This window comes from Pezoporus wallicus, unplaced genomic scaffold (assembly GCF_028554395.1).
Source record: "Pezoporus wallicus isolate ANWC-B61680 ecotype Strahan unplaced genomic scaffold, APGP_CSIRO_Pwel_v1 scaffold_13428, whole genome shotgun sequence".
In the NCBI taxonomy this organism is placed as follows: Eukaryota; Metazoa; Chordata; class Aves; order Psittaciformes; family Psittacidae; genus Pezoporus; species Pezoporus wallicus.
The window spans coordinates 263,567-277,585 of record NW_026637482.1 but is presented as its reverse complement, the minus strand read 5'-3'; the positions used below and the strand labels follow the sequence as shown (position 1 = coordinate 277,585).

General features: G+C 40.0%; 1 protein-coding gene across 1 annotated transcript in view; it reads left to right on the top strand.

Moving 5' to 3' along the window:
* The window catches only part of DCC (DCC netrin 1 receptor), a 602,355-nt gene that overhangs the window by 497,122 nt on the left and 91,214 nt on the right, over positions 1 to 14,019 (top strand). Inside the window, exons 13-15 of the mRNA XM_057405653.1 lie at positions 5,066 to 5,207; positions 6,322 to 6,432; positions 11,436 to 11,630. Of these exons, the coding sequence (XP_057261636.1) occupies positions 5,066 to 5,207; positions 6,322 to 6,432; positions 11,436 to 11,630 (448 nt within the window). The remainder of the gene's footprint in view (positions 1 to 5,065; positions 5,208 to 6,321; positions 6,433 to 11,435; positions 11,631 to 14,019) is intronic.

The window sequence follows — 14,019 nt, the reverse complement described above, 5'->3', positions numbered from 1 at the left end:
TTGCTAATAAAAGCTAAACAAAGGCAGTAGCAGTGTTTGAGGTTTAAAGTAGCTCTGCAAAATTTCGGAACGCTTTAGGAAAGCACCTAAAAGTTGTTCCTAGCTTCCTCGTGTTTCTGTGGGGTCGTTGCCCAATGACCTGGCTCCCAAGTACGCCATTTTACTCTGGAAATTAGTTTCAAATCCCAGCTCATGTATGGGTCATATTTGGAATGAGAAATGTGCTGTTTCTTGCCTTGTAGGGAGAGCAACAGCCCCGTTTGTTGTTGCATGAAATAATCAAGTTATTCAATTTTAGAACTTTTTCCAACTTTTCACAAATGAGGTGTGTTCTAGATGCTTAATCAATGTAAATTCACAACAGACTCTTATTCCAGTTTCCATTCCCCTGCCTTGAAGTGTTCAGGCTTTGTTTTTTAAACCGAGTTAACCTGTGCTGAGCCAAGCATTCAGTATATAGTACACTATCTACTGCTAGATAGGGAATGTCAGCCACAAAATTTCTTCCAAAAAAGTGAAATCTCCAGTGGACTTTTATCCTGGATGTGCCTGCCAAACCCTTTAAAGGTACTAGTTGCTCTGTGAGATGCCTTGCATCCCATTGCATCCCCGTGCTGTTTGGCAGCTCGTGATATGCCCCTGTGTATTTACACAGGTGTTATTCCCAAATTGATTTAGTTTAGCTTCACTTTTCAGGCAGAATACCCCACAGCCTTAAGGCACATGATCACCTCTACTTAAAATCTTGTTGAGTTTCGGAGTCCTTCTCCAGCATGGGAGGGTGTTGAATCTCCATGGTTTTAAGGTCCTTTCCAACCCAAACCAGTCTGTGGTTCTGCGATTCTATGATTGTATCAAATTCTTGATTTGTGTGTCTAGCTGCTTTCATTGTAGATAGTTGAACTTCCATTGTGGAGGAAAAAAAAAAGGAAAGAAATGTACAGAGTGACTTAATAAAGAAAAAATCAGAAGAAAAGCATATGTGCAGAGACAAAGTGCGACAGGGAGACTTCATGAAGCAAGTACTAGTCCTTTGCTACCATAACTGAACGAATGTTTGCAAATATCTGCTAATGAATATTTATGCCCAGAAGATTATTGATAAAACAAGCTGACAGATGGTCTTTGCACATCTAGAAACTTTGATTTGATAAGATTCATGAGATTTCTGATGCTCCACGTTTCCAATCAATGTACAGATAACATGCCATCTTTTTCTTACTGTACTCAATAATCATGAAAATGAGATAATGGAAATATCCTATGGTTTTGGAAACTACAGGGAAGATGTTAAAGTTTCAGCGCAGGTTTAGTAAGTTCTATTGGGCCAACAACTCTTCTCCCTGGAAAAGTTTATCGAATACAGTTGAATTAGGAGGGATTATGCCGCGTATTTTGCAGTCCATAACAGGCCATTTGCAATGTCCAGGGCATTCGCAGCTCTGAGCGAGGGCAATGTTAGACATCCAAGCAAAGCCGAGCTGCTTACGGTGATTTCCTAATAGCACAAGGAAAGGACCATGCTCCTGTTGAAGAAGGATCATTTCACCAAATGGAGGTGGCCAGCAGCCTTTTACAGTACTTTTCTACATGGCATTCCAAGCAGGAATTGCTTGGAATTCCTACAATCCTACAAATTGTTTGGATTCCTACAATCCTCTTGAAGCTGTTTTTATTTTATGGTTTTCTTAGGAATTCTGGTATAACAGAAAGGAAATGTTTTCTTTCTGTTGGTTACCTCTCGGATGAAGTGTGAAGCAATAGAGCAGTAGTCATTACTGCTCTCTTTCAGTGGAAGAAAGAACAAGAAGCCTGTCAGAGCCTTACTTATTGATTTTCATGGAGCAACGAGTCATATATTAAGTACTATTGATAAAAAGCATCGTTGTGGTGTCCATGGAGACCAGGTTAAGGTGAAAGTGAACTGTTACCGCAACAGTGACAGCTTTAGGTGGATCTGTAAAGAACCAGCCTTTTCCTCTAATCATAAGGAACATCTTATTTATTCTACCTGGAGTGTTAGATCAAACCCATTGCTTCTGTGAGCCCTGCTGTGCAGGGCGGTGCGGTCACTCTTGACTTCAAGGCAGAAGACGGGATATATGGGGTCTTGAAAAAACTGCTCAGCACATGCAGGTGTTGGAGTTCCAAGTGCTTCGATGCTTCAGCTGGAACTCATTTCCATCTTTTTAAATCAAATTAGTGTCAAGTTCAGGCTGCAGATATGGCTGCAATAGTTCGTCATATCCTTAGAAGCTGCACATGTGTAAATCTCACATGGAATTGTATGCCTGCGTGCAACAGGCTTTGTGCTCTGCTGTGTTTGGGCACATATTTGGGCACACATGGAGAACATGCTTGGACACTGTGACACTTACACCAGTGTGCCCTTCCTTTGGAAGCCTTCAGGATTTTCTGTGTTCAGAAGGGTAGGACCAATGCTGACTGGTCAGGGTTTGGCATTGAGAAGCCCAGGCTTGTGCAACCTGATGATGAAATGGCTTGAGAGAGGCTGGAGCCACTCCTGCTCCAGTTCCAAAATGGTTATGCCATCTTTTGGTCTGTTAAATGGTTGCTGACTGGCCCATGGAGGGTTTGAGCCACCCCAATTGCCGGTCTATTGCTTTAGTATTGTTCCAGTATTTAAAGGGTGGCTACAAAGAAGACAGATAGAAACTCTTTTGACAAGGAGACACATAGAAAAGAAGAGGGGTGGCAGGCACAAGTTACTCCTGGGGAGATTCCAACTGAACATAAGAAGAAAATTTTTCCCAATGAGAAAAATCAGCCACTGGAAGGGGCAGGTGAAAGATGGAGCTGTTGTTTCTTTCCCTCCTCTGAAAAAATATCCAAATGCCCTGCTTTCTCCTCTATCTGTGAAATGGGGCAGGCAGTGTGTCTTCTCCTTATAACTGGGCTGGAATATAGAGAGATGTTGAGGGGTCCATGATGACAGTGTGGCTCCATGTCATGCAGACATCAGAAGAATTGGGAGCGCACCAGTACCAGCCAGTGAGTTACCTGTAGATGTCCGCAGAGCTGCCACACTAAGTTGTTTTAAAGCCATTCTCTGTGTGTTTGCAGTCTCCCATAAACATTTTATATGTAGGCAATTTCAATATGCAAAGTGACCAAATCTGTTTCTAAAGCAATCACTCTGTGTTTTGAAAAATGGAGTTTGTTCTGCCCTAATGCAAAAAACTCAGCATTATTTCACTCACCAATGAAACGCTGAAGTATTGATTTTGAAATGTATAATTGATTGTAACAATAAATCACTGGGCAGTATATGTGCAAAATTGATTTTTCTATTGCAATAATTAATTGGATATGTGCTATAACATATTTATGCAGGGACTAAGCAACTCAATGATGGCAATAAATTGTATTTGGTCAAACACTATCCGCTGTGATGTGGTTGACTTTTCCCTTTGTCTAAAAATTTGTAATACAGTGCTGTAAGAGATAAGATAGGCACAAGTGTGCAACGGTAGGCCTTGCTCCGTGAGAAACTCTTAATGCCCTGAATAACTTCCATCATGCTAAGGAAAAACACTCAGAGGACTAGAGACTTTCAAGGAACAGCTGGTGCCCAGATTGTTTCAGCAGACAAATGTTGATGTACAGTATCAGCTCTGTTATCAGTCCAGCCCAATAAATCTGGTGTTTTTTCCTGGACAAGATGATAGAAACTGTAATAAAGACTAGAGTGAATAGGCATAAGGATGAACATGATATGACGAGCAGGGATCAATAAAGCTTTTGTGGAAGGAAGTCCTGTTTCACATGCCTATTAAAGCCCTTTGAAGGAATCATTCAGCACATGGGCAAGGAGATCCAGTTGATAGCGCTGGATTGGGTTTCCTAAAGCCTTTTGATAAGATCACTCACAAAAGGCTCCTGCAGAAATGCAGTTGCTGCAGTGTAAGTAAAAAGATCTTTTTGTGATAAACAACCGATGTGATAAAGAGCAAAGGATGGAGGGAGGTGTTGGCTTGGCTGAGGAGTGCTGGCATGGAGTCATCAGTGATGTGTGCTGGGATCCACGCTGGCTAGTGCACAGGATGGAGGGGGAGGAAACAAGGTTTAGCAATTTAGTGTACCGTAAGTGAAAGCTGGTTGCTAAAAATCCATACAATGTGGAGTGAATGGCAGATAAAAGAGTAGATGAAATTCCATGTGGTTAAATAGAAAGTGATGCAGTAAAAACATGAGTACCCACTGCTAAGCCCTGAATTAGCTGCTGCTGCTCAGGAAGAAGGTCTTGCTGTTAAAAGTCTGGAAGCACAGTGATCTGTAGTGGTAAAAGCACCACCGAGTGTTGGGATTTATTGGTAAATGAACAGGGTTGAGAAGAAAAAGATCGCTGCGGCAGCGCATAGACCTGCCGTGCTCCCTCCGCCTAACATAAGAGGGAAGGAAAGGTACAAGAGATAGTGGCAGGAATGGCAAGTACATGGATTGGCTTATGTATCACAGGGGCAAAATTCCTTCAGGGCTTTCACCAAGGGCAGAGGTGGCAGAGACTAGTGTCTGGCCATGCAGGGGTGGGACGGACTCATGAAGAAGGGATAGTTTCTCTTTGGGCAATTAGGCTGAGATGAAATCCCTCATCCAATCTAGCAAGCAGCATTTAGAAAAGAAAGTGGCTGGTCTTGGTTAATTGCGTTGCTGCTGTCTCTGAAGAACAGCTCAGTGAAAATTCTCTTACATGTTGGGAAAATGAGGTGCAGTGTCTACTCAATCCCAAAGCTGATTTTTCTAGACCATATGTGTCCTAGTGGTCCGCTGAAATGAAAAATTCCTCAGAAGGAATACAATTTACTCTTCAAATTGATTGTCTACATAGCCATCCGCTGCTACAGGATGTACAGTTTTCTTTATGCCAGTGTGACTCTTTTTAGTTTTGATTTGGCTTTCATCTTAGAGTAATAATTTAGTTGAATACATATTGTTATTACAAAAACATATCCTTTTTCTTTTTCCTTCCCCCCCCCATTTTATGTTTTACTTCTGTCATATCTTTTAAGTGAATAAAGCAACAATAATATCTCTTCTTTTACAGAGCATCAAAGTTAGCTGGTTGCCTCCACCACCAGGTACTCAAAATGGATTTATTACGGGCTATAAAATCCGGCATAGAAAGACTACCCGCAGGGGTGAGATTGAAACACTGGAGCCAAACAACCTCTGGTACTTGTTCACAGGTCAGTGTTCACATGGTACAGCCTTGCAAGGTTTTGATGAATTAAATGCTTTGGGAATAAAATATACTTTCACTTCAAGGAAGCATTGATTTCTTTGCTGGCAGGTAACATTTATTGTGTTGTACAAAGACAATCTTTATAGTGCTTTTTTTTCAAAACCAATTTTTTCCTTAATGTTTTTATCATATGTTTGTGTGCTGGACCTTAACATTAATGAATTTGAAGCAGAATTTCTAGTGTTTGGTGTCTTAAGCCTCGGCTGGTATTTTTTAGATCACTCAGCCAACATCTCCATGGGTGCAAAAACATTGATTTCCCCAGTTTCTTTTCCAAGATTTTCAATGGAAAATATCTCCCCACAGAATAAAAAGTGCAACAGTAGATCATAGCAAAACTATAATTGTGATGAATGAAAGTAGCCAAACGAGTATCATAAGGGTAACAGTGAATTCTGGTAGGTGAAAGTGAATTTCATCTGGATTCGTGTATTACACCCAAGACATAACTAAGAAAGCAAGGGACAAAATTAAACTCTAACAAGGTCAGTGGCACCTTTGCCACTGAATTTAGCATAACCATGATTTCACCTCAAATGACCTTCTTTATGTTTATTTTCACATATAAAATGTAACCTGCGAGAATTAGAAGTAATTCTGAAGCATGTATTTCAGAATAAACAAAATAATTTCCGTGGAAGGGAGAGGGGTATTTTATTTCAAAATTGAATAAAAACAGAAGTAGAACGCTGTTATAAAGAAGACCTTTAACGGTGAAATCTCAACCTGGTCATCTAACCTAGGCCCTTGACCAAAGCCCCTATGGGACCTCTTGTGAAAGCTGTGTATCTAACAGCTGCACAGCAAACAAGTACTTGCTGGGGGTACACAGCATCTTCAGCACCTTCAGCAAGTTTAAGATTTCTTCCAACCTAAACCATTCTGTAAGTCTACAAAATATATATGCATTTCTACGTATTTCCATATGTATGGCAAATCCAGTGGACTATTACTAAGAGATTTTGGTATTGTCCTTAATTTATTTTCTTCATCTTCTTATTATTTTATGATGTTTATGTCATTTTGGGGTGTTTTTTTGTTTTTCTTTTTTTAAACAGGACTTGAGAAAGGAAGCCAGTACAGTTTCCAGGTGGCTGCAATGACAGTGAATGGGACAGGTCCCTCCTCAGACTGGTACACAGCAGAAACACCCGAGAACGATCTCGATGGTAAATGCATCTCTTTTAAAACCTATTACTTCCTAAAGCCAGCTAGCTGAGGGGTGTCATTGCAGTTGTCGCCCAGGCTGAAGTTGAGATGTTCAGACCTTCTGAACATGCTCCAACAGATGTTTTCTTATAATCCCAGGTCCCATGCGTCTTAGGCTGTGTTTCTCTGTTAACAGGACTAAGGAGTCAGAAACCTTTGTTAAAACAATCCTGTGCTAGAATTTAGCTCCTGAGCATCATGGTCATTTACAATAATACGGTGAAGTGAACGTGTACCTTCATAAATGATAAACGTAATCAAAGAAACAATAACAATGATGCCAACAATCCTAACAGTTAATGAAGCAAATATTCAAATAGGCCAAATCCTGTTTCCCAGCCTTCATTTGCAGATGTTAAAAATGCAGGTTGGCAATGAAGCTGAATAATTAGTGAAAGATGACGGGATGCAGATACCTGGAAACTGTGGGCTGTGTAAATCACTGCAGATGCTGACACAAAAGGGAAGAAAAACACTGAAATGAAAGGGTTAGATAAAATGACTGGAATATTTGAAGTAGTAAAGGAATAAAAGGACAGTAATGAAAAAGTCTACATGAAATTAAACAGAGTGCAAATCAAATGGAACAAAGAATCTGACAGATGGAAGTCACGGCAAAACTACAGACAATACCTAAGAAGGAAGTATGTAGTAGAAAGGAGATGAACAGAAAACAAAAGGAAACTGATGAAAATTGCTAGGATTTTTAAAACAAAATAAGTCACCTAAAAAGGAGCAAACTGGATGGAAGAGTAAATAAATACTCTGTTTAAACGCACCACAGTGCTTGGTGTTGCCTTTCTTTTGACTGGCTGGATTTCCTTATGCTCCCAAAATCAGCCCTTGTAAATTGAAGAATCTCTGCCTTTCCCTATGTCCAAATGCAATTTTCCAGCAGACCAGGAATGACTGCTGTGCATGGCACGCAAAATGGGAGAACCCAGTACCTGGGGTTTCTCATCAGGGTTGTAAAGAAGAGGTGACGCTGCTAGACGCGTTGTAGCTATACCAACGGATCACGACATGCCACGGCGCATGATGATATCTTTCTAATTATGTTTTGGCTAGGCAGCAATTTGAGAAGAAATGCTTTTGAGGTATAATGAGCTGACTTTTCACTGGTTAGAGTGAAAGATAAATTCTGAGCACACTGCAGTATGCAAAAAGGACGTAACACATTTGAGCACATTCGTTTTCACTTGCATTTAGTACACACTACATATATTCCTTTGAAGTTTTGTGCCTCAGTACACATGTGCATGCAAAGATGTTAATCAGGTCCTCACAGGAGACACACCATGGAAGTGAGTGCATGTGAATAAACTCAAGCAAAGCCATTTTGTTCATGTTTTGTATTTACATGCATTTGCATTTGCAGTAGCGATGAATTATCCTTCTGAAGCTGCCACAGCCTGATGCTGGGAATGCACCATGTTACAGATCAGTTACAAACACTGTGATAAACCCTAGGGAAGAATCTACTCATTACTGCTGTTAGGCAGAGTCCTGCAAGCATCAGCTAACCAGGGAAAGGCTGGAGCAGAAGCTGGTAACTGCAGTTCCCGTTCCTTCTCTGCTGCCACGGCTAATGCAGTTTCTCTTGCTTTCATTGGAAGCCTGTTTGGCATCAGCAACATGAAGATGACCGGTGTCCCAAAGAACAGTGTCAAATCTGAATGGATATTCATTTTAATTAGTGTCTTTTTAAAAAGTGCTTAAAAATCCAAAAATAAGGCTGTTTCTTCAAGGTTCCCTAGAAAGCTCACATGCCTTTACCGACAGCTGAGGAAGTCTTAAATATTTATTTTAAGCCTCAAATTTTGAGCTCTAAAAAGAAAAATGTAAGAAATTGAAAACAGTGCTTTCCCCAAAGACTGTGTTTTAAATAGCTTGAGCAAGGATGCAAGAGAATCGCTGATCAACTCAGCACAGGTATCCTCCAGGAAAACAGGTTTAGGATGCTTGGTTTCTGATTAATGCATTGAACAGGTGGAAGCTGTTATATGTGTTAGACAGTGATAGAGTGCTTTAAGAGCATAACAAGTCAGACTACTATCATTTTGCAATTTATACTGAAAAGCAATGTAGGAAATAGATGAACAAAATGGGATGAGTAAAAAGTACCCTGACATAAAAATCTTTGAATATCTCAGAAAATTACTGGAGTGACCCAAATGTTAAGAATTTTTCAAGCTTGAGAGTGGAATTAGAGGTCTTTAAGTAGTACTAAGCTCAGTATTCCCTGGATGAAGACGTGGGTGCTCAAGCCATCACATAGTAACCCAGTGAAGGACTCAGAGCCACGTGTGAGGAGATGTGGCATTCCAGGAAGAAAAGTCACCACAGGCAGGAGCACTGAACTTCAGCTTCCATTTCCCTGGAATCTAATTGTTCATAAGGGAAGAGAGTAAGGAAAGCAGCACCAAGAAATCTGGTTTCATTGGCAGATCTACTAAGGAACTCTCCTCCTGAGTGCTGGATGATGGGCTGTGGGGCTGGATGACACGTACAGCTTGTGTGTCTGAGCACTGCATTTGCTTACAAGTACCTGAAGATTTCCCTACAGGACAGCAAGTGATAAACTCTTGGTGCAGTTAAGAGAGGGACTATAAATGCGGCGGCTCATTTAGGACTTCAGATGAAGAACTTGTTTGGCAGTTCCTGTAGGGGAATGGGATCTCAAGGTTGGTTCTTAAATAGTTCTGGTGTCATGTACAAGCCCAGAAGAAACATAGGAAGTAGAAAACATATTGATCTAGAACTGCAAGGCAATGGTTTGACAAGAAAGCAGAAATGTGAGATACATGTTTCAATAAGGGTTTTACTCCTGGATATCTGGGTGCTGGGACACTGGAAATCAGCAGACGCATGCAAAGGCTGGAGGGTCCGATTTCCTGACGAATGGATGTGTTTAGCTGTTTGGCCGTATGTTATGTTTGGCAGAAGTCCTTATATTCTGAAACATATTTTGTTGGAAAAAGAACTGAAGAAAAATTGTTTGAGGGGAAAAAGCAGTTGATTCTGACATTTGACTATGTGCTATGGGATGTGAACTACATGACACAAACTCTAAAACTCAGAGCTGTATCAGACTAAGAACATTTTTTCCACAAATTTTTAAAGTAGAGCAAATGAGAATGTAATTAAGTTGCTTTATACAGAAAGCTGAACCAAGAAAATGCATCTTTAAATAATAGCTCTGTTTATGAAAAATCAATATCAAAAAACAGTTCAAAAGTATTGCTCGCCCTAGCTTCATTTTAGAGGGTTAATTCAAAAGAAGGATACAAAAAGTTAAACTGCGTTTTGCTTTTTGAAAGAAGTCATGTTTTAGTTCTGAAATGCCTGAATCTCATATTTGAATTGTTTGAAATAAAGAGTATGAAATGTTTGAATAAAGTAGTTTTAACCTAAACGGCTGCCTAGAGGTATCTGTACTGCAATTGAAACCTCTGTCTTGTGTCAGATGTAAAGATTATCATTTGAAGGCAATCGGTTTTTTGAATGCTCTGATCTCCTTTGCTGACTGAGAATTGCTACTTTTAGGAAGTTTGAGGAATTGCAGTGTTGCTGCGTTACCCAGCTTCTCATTTCAAGGCATCAAGTTGCTATTTTATCTTTGGGGCTTGTAAGAAATGCTTCTGTAATTTGTTTTTCAAATTCTTGAGCACTGCTCAGGAATAGCTGCTCAAGTAACTTCTGCATTAAAAGAAAGATTGGGACTGGGGTGGGGGTAAATGGCAACTTCACCTGACTTACAGTGGCACTGCTGGTGCAATCTGTTTCTTTTTGTGAGTAGCTCGTCTTCAGTGAATTTTCTTCATCCTTTAAACAAGACCAATGCTTTGCAATTTTGAATTGAACACAAAAGGCTTCTAAAGTTGCTTAAGCGTTTCAGACTGGTAATGTACTAATCAGACATCTCGGAAGGTGCAACAGTTTTCCTGAGTACTCTAATGCATTCTTAAGAATTCACCTGAAAGCATATAAAATACCAAGAATGCATGTATGGCACTCCTTACTGAAAAGTGTTAATTCTTCTTTATATTGCCTTTTCCAAGGTTTATAGTGGGAATGCTTCACAACTGCGAAGTGTCTTTTGTTGGAGTTTACATCATTTTATAGTATTGCTTTTTTTCCTACCCTGTCCTTGTTGCCTTCCATATAAGCTTTCATCTATTATATTGCAAGCCTTTTTGTTGGGGAAAAATAGTAACTTGTCTCTTTCTGCTCTCAAAAAGACAAGCTACTGTGCAGCTCCTCTGGAGAGACTTGTGATATGGTAGTTCTCTGCTAAACTCAAACAAAAGGCATTTACTCATCATTTACCCTTAACAGTAAAATCAGGCTTGTAAGAGGCTAACAGAATCCAAGTGATTAATTACTACTTAAAGTACTGAATTTTACCTGGGAATACCTGTAAATAAAGTATCTGGTTCTATGATTTCATTATTGAAATGTGGTGTGTTATTTAAAGCAGCTTCAAAGCAGAGTTGCATGTCTAAGAGTGCAAGTCACTTCTTGTTTTCATAGGAAAGAGACAAATTATTTCCAGAATATACTAGACTATCACTAGGAAAGTAAACCTTTTTGTTAAATAATTTGTGAGCAATTCATGCAGTCAGCTGTCAGGATCCTGCTGAACTTGCAAATAGAGAAAAGTTATCCTCCTGGAAATTCTTTTGCAAGTCATCTTTCATTTTCCTGCAGCACTTTAAATCCCGCTTGTAGCCTTACGCTAAAGGTGAAAGGTAGTACGAGGTACTGTGGCTAAACAGGCTGAGGCATATTGGTGGCCTAGGAAGGGGAGGATGCAGCTCAGAAACTAAATTGCATGAGCTCTGCATGTAACTCTGGGGCACCTGGTTGGGTTTTTTGTGCAAATGTTTTAATTTAAACTCAAACCTTGTGTAGAATATGAACTTATTCTTTTATCTTTTTTTTTTTCTTTTCCAAATCCCAGAATCTCAGGTTCCTGACCAGCCAAGTTCTCTTCATGTCAGGCCCCTGACAACCAGTATTGTCATGAGTTGGACCCCACCATTGAACCCGAACATTGTCGTCCGCGGGTACATCATTGGCTATGGTGTAGGCAGTCCGTATGCTGAGACTGTGCGGGTGGACAGTAAACAGCGATATTATTCCATTGAAAACTTGGGTAAGTAATTGCTTTCATTCATTTCATTTCATGAAAAGATGTTGCTTTGAGATTATGCTGGTTTTGTAAGCTTATTTTCAGGCTGTCAATGATGCTTCCTTTGTATGTTGCTCTCTTAGACTGCTTCTGCATTCCATTTCACGTTTGGTCTCACCTTCAAAGCTCTGGATACTTTCAAGCATGTCAAACCTCTTTGATCAAATCCTCATTTTATTCAGGAGATCTTATTAAGTCGTGTGCTCCTAATGCTGGCTCCCACTTGTGCAGAGAGCTGGACCTAAAGATGTTATTCCCTGGGCTGCCCCCCACCATGTCTGAATTAATGGCAATTGCAAAACTCCTATTTTGTGTCTGTCAAAGTGGTGCCGAGAGAGAGATGATTATTCATTATTCATGGCACAGCCTTCCTGATAGTTCATCTGAATTCTCAGCATGGTATACAGGGAGCTGCATCCTTCCACTGGTGATGGACCGCTCTCCTAACACTGGTAAAGCAATTCAGAGTTTAAAGGAAGTCAGAAAGTTTAATGGTTTCATGTCATTTCTTCTTTAGCAATTTCATTCCAGGTAAAAATGGTAAATTTTCTGCTTAGCAATCTGGGAACGATCAGATATTACAGATTACAGGAAGATGATTTAACGTGGTGTATTAAGTACACAGCTGGACTAGTTATCTCAACCCTATAGGGCCAAAACTCTCTAATACCTGGGGACAGCTTTCTTTGGAATTTGTGTTTTCTAGCACCATGAAACTGCATCATCCAACCTTTTCCCTTTTTCCTTAGGGAAACCTGGAGAGACAAATAAACCATTTTTGCTGTTACTTCATCAAACAGGTTCTCTATGTTCAGGTGTGAATTTCATAATGGAGCTTTTTGCAAACATTCACGCATAAACACTCCAAATATGTAGTGGGTCCTACCGAAAAAGGCAGATTTGATGATGTTTTATGCAAGTGCAAACTTAGCTTGCAAAACGGAAGGATGCCTGACTATGGAAGAAATTTGGTGGAATATAAAGATAAAAGCTATTACTAATGAACGTGTGTGTCTAATAACTCTTGGTCAGTATTAAATGCAAAATATTTTTTAATACGTATTCCAAAGGGATTTAAATTCTCCAAAGCCTATTTTAAGTTGTTTCATATCCTTAATGAGTTTTCAGTTCAATCTGTAACCACTGTTGTCCCAGAAGTACTAGAAAAGGAAATCGGATCGTCAGAGCTATCAAGGCCAATGCTCTTTGGCTTTGGCGAAAGCTAAGGACATGCCTATGCATCTCAAATTTATAGAGTTCCAAATGGTCAGTTCTCACTAGAAATGTCTTGATTAACATGTTTTGGGGTTTCTGAAGCCTCAGTGTTTCTTTTCCTTTATGTATTAAATGACCAGTGAATATATTTGCTCCTGGAACCTCTGATAGCCACTACCATCACAGAATCACAGAATCGGTAAGATTGGAAAAGACCTTTAAGATCCTTAAGTCCAACACTTACCCCAACACTGCCAAGGCCACCACTAACCCATGGCACTGAGGGCTTTGTCTACATGTTTGGTGAACACTTTCAGGGACGGTGACTGCAGCCCTGCCCTGGGCAGCCTGTTCCAATGCCTGAGCACCCTCTGGGGAAGGAATTGCTCCTGATCTCCATCTAAACCTCCCCCGGCGGAGCCTGAGGCCACTTCCTCTTGTCCTTCCATCAAGAGGAAGATGGGCTAGAAATAACTTGTAGATACAAAAGCCTTCTCTCAGGGTAACTACATTGGTGATTGTGGAAAGTTGGTAGTATACTGAAGCTATTAGAACAGTTTTGTTGGATTAAAAAGGTTCTCCTATATTGTTGACTATGCTGGCAGGCAGAAGTACACAGTGCAGAAAGTGAGAGAGGGTGTTTCGCCAATATAATTACAGAAGCAACACTTGGACATCTAGAAAATGTAAAGAAAGTGTCTTGAGTGCATCAAATATTTAGTTACAAATGATTTGGCCACTGAAATCAGGAAAATCAAGGTTATGGGGTCTTTTTTGTTGAACATCCTTCGACAGACTGAAGTTTCATTGAGAGTTACTAATTGTTCAAATGGAAAGAACCTTTTCATTGTTGTGTTTGGGGTTGCTTTTTTGTCTGTTTCATTGCAAATACTCAGAAGGTGAGCAGTGTAACTTAACTGTTGTTGAACAGGTAAGCCGTATGCATCTGGTCTCTAACTGGTTAAGGATTTTGATCATAAATCCTGATGTGCGTATTTTAGATCTGACTTTCGTGAACATTCACATGTGCAACTTTGAAAATCAATTTCCATGAATAATTGCAGTAATTAAATCCCATCATTTAAATATCTACAGAAAATGAACCCCAGTGGTATGTGGCTAAGCCCCAGAGAAAGCT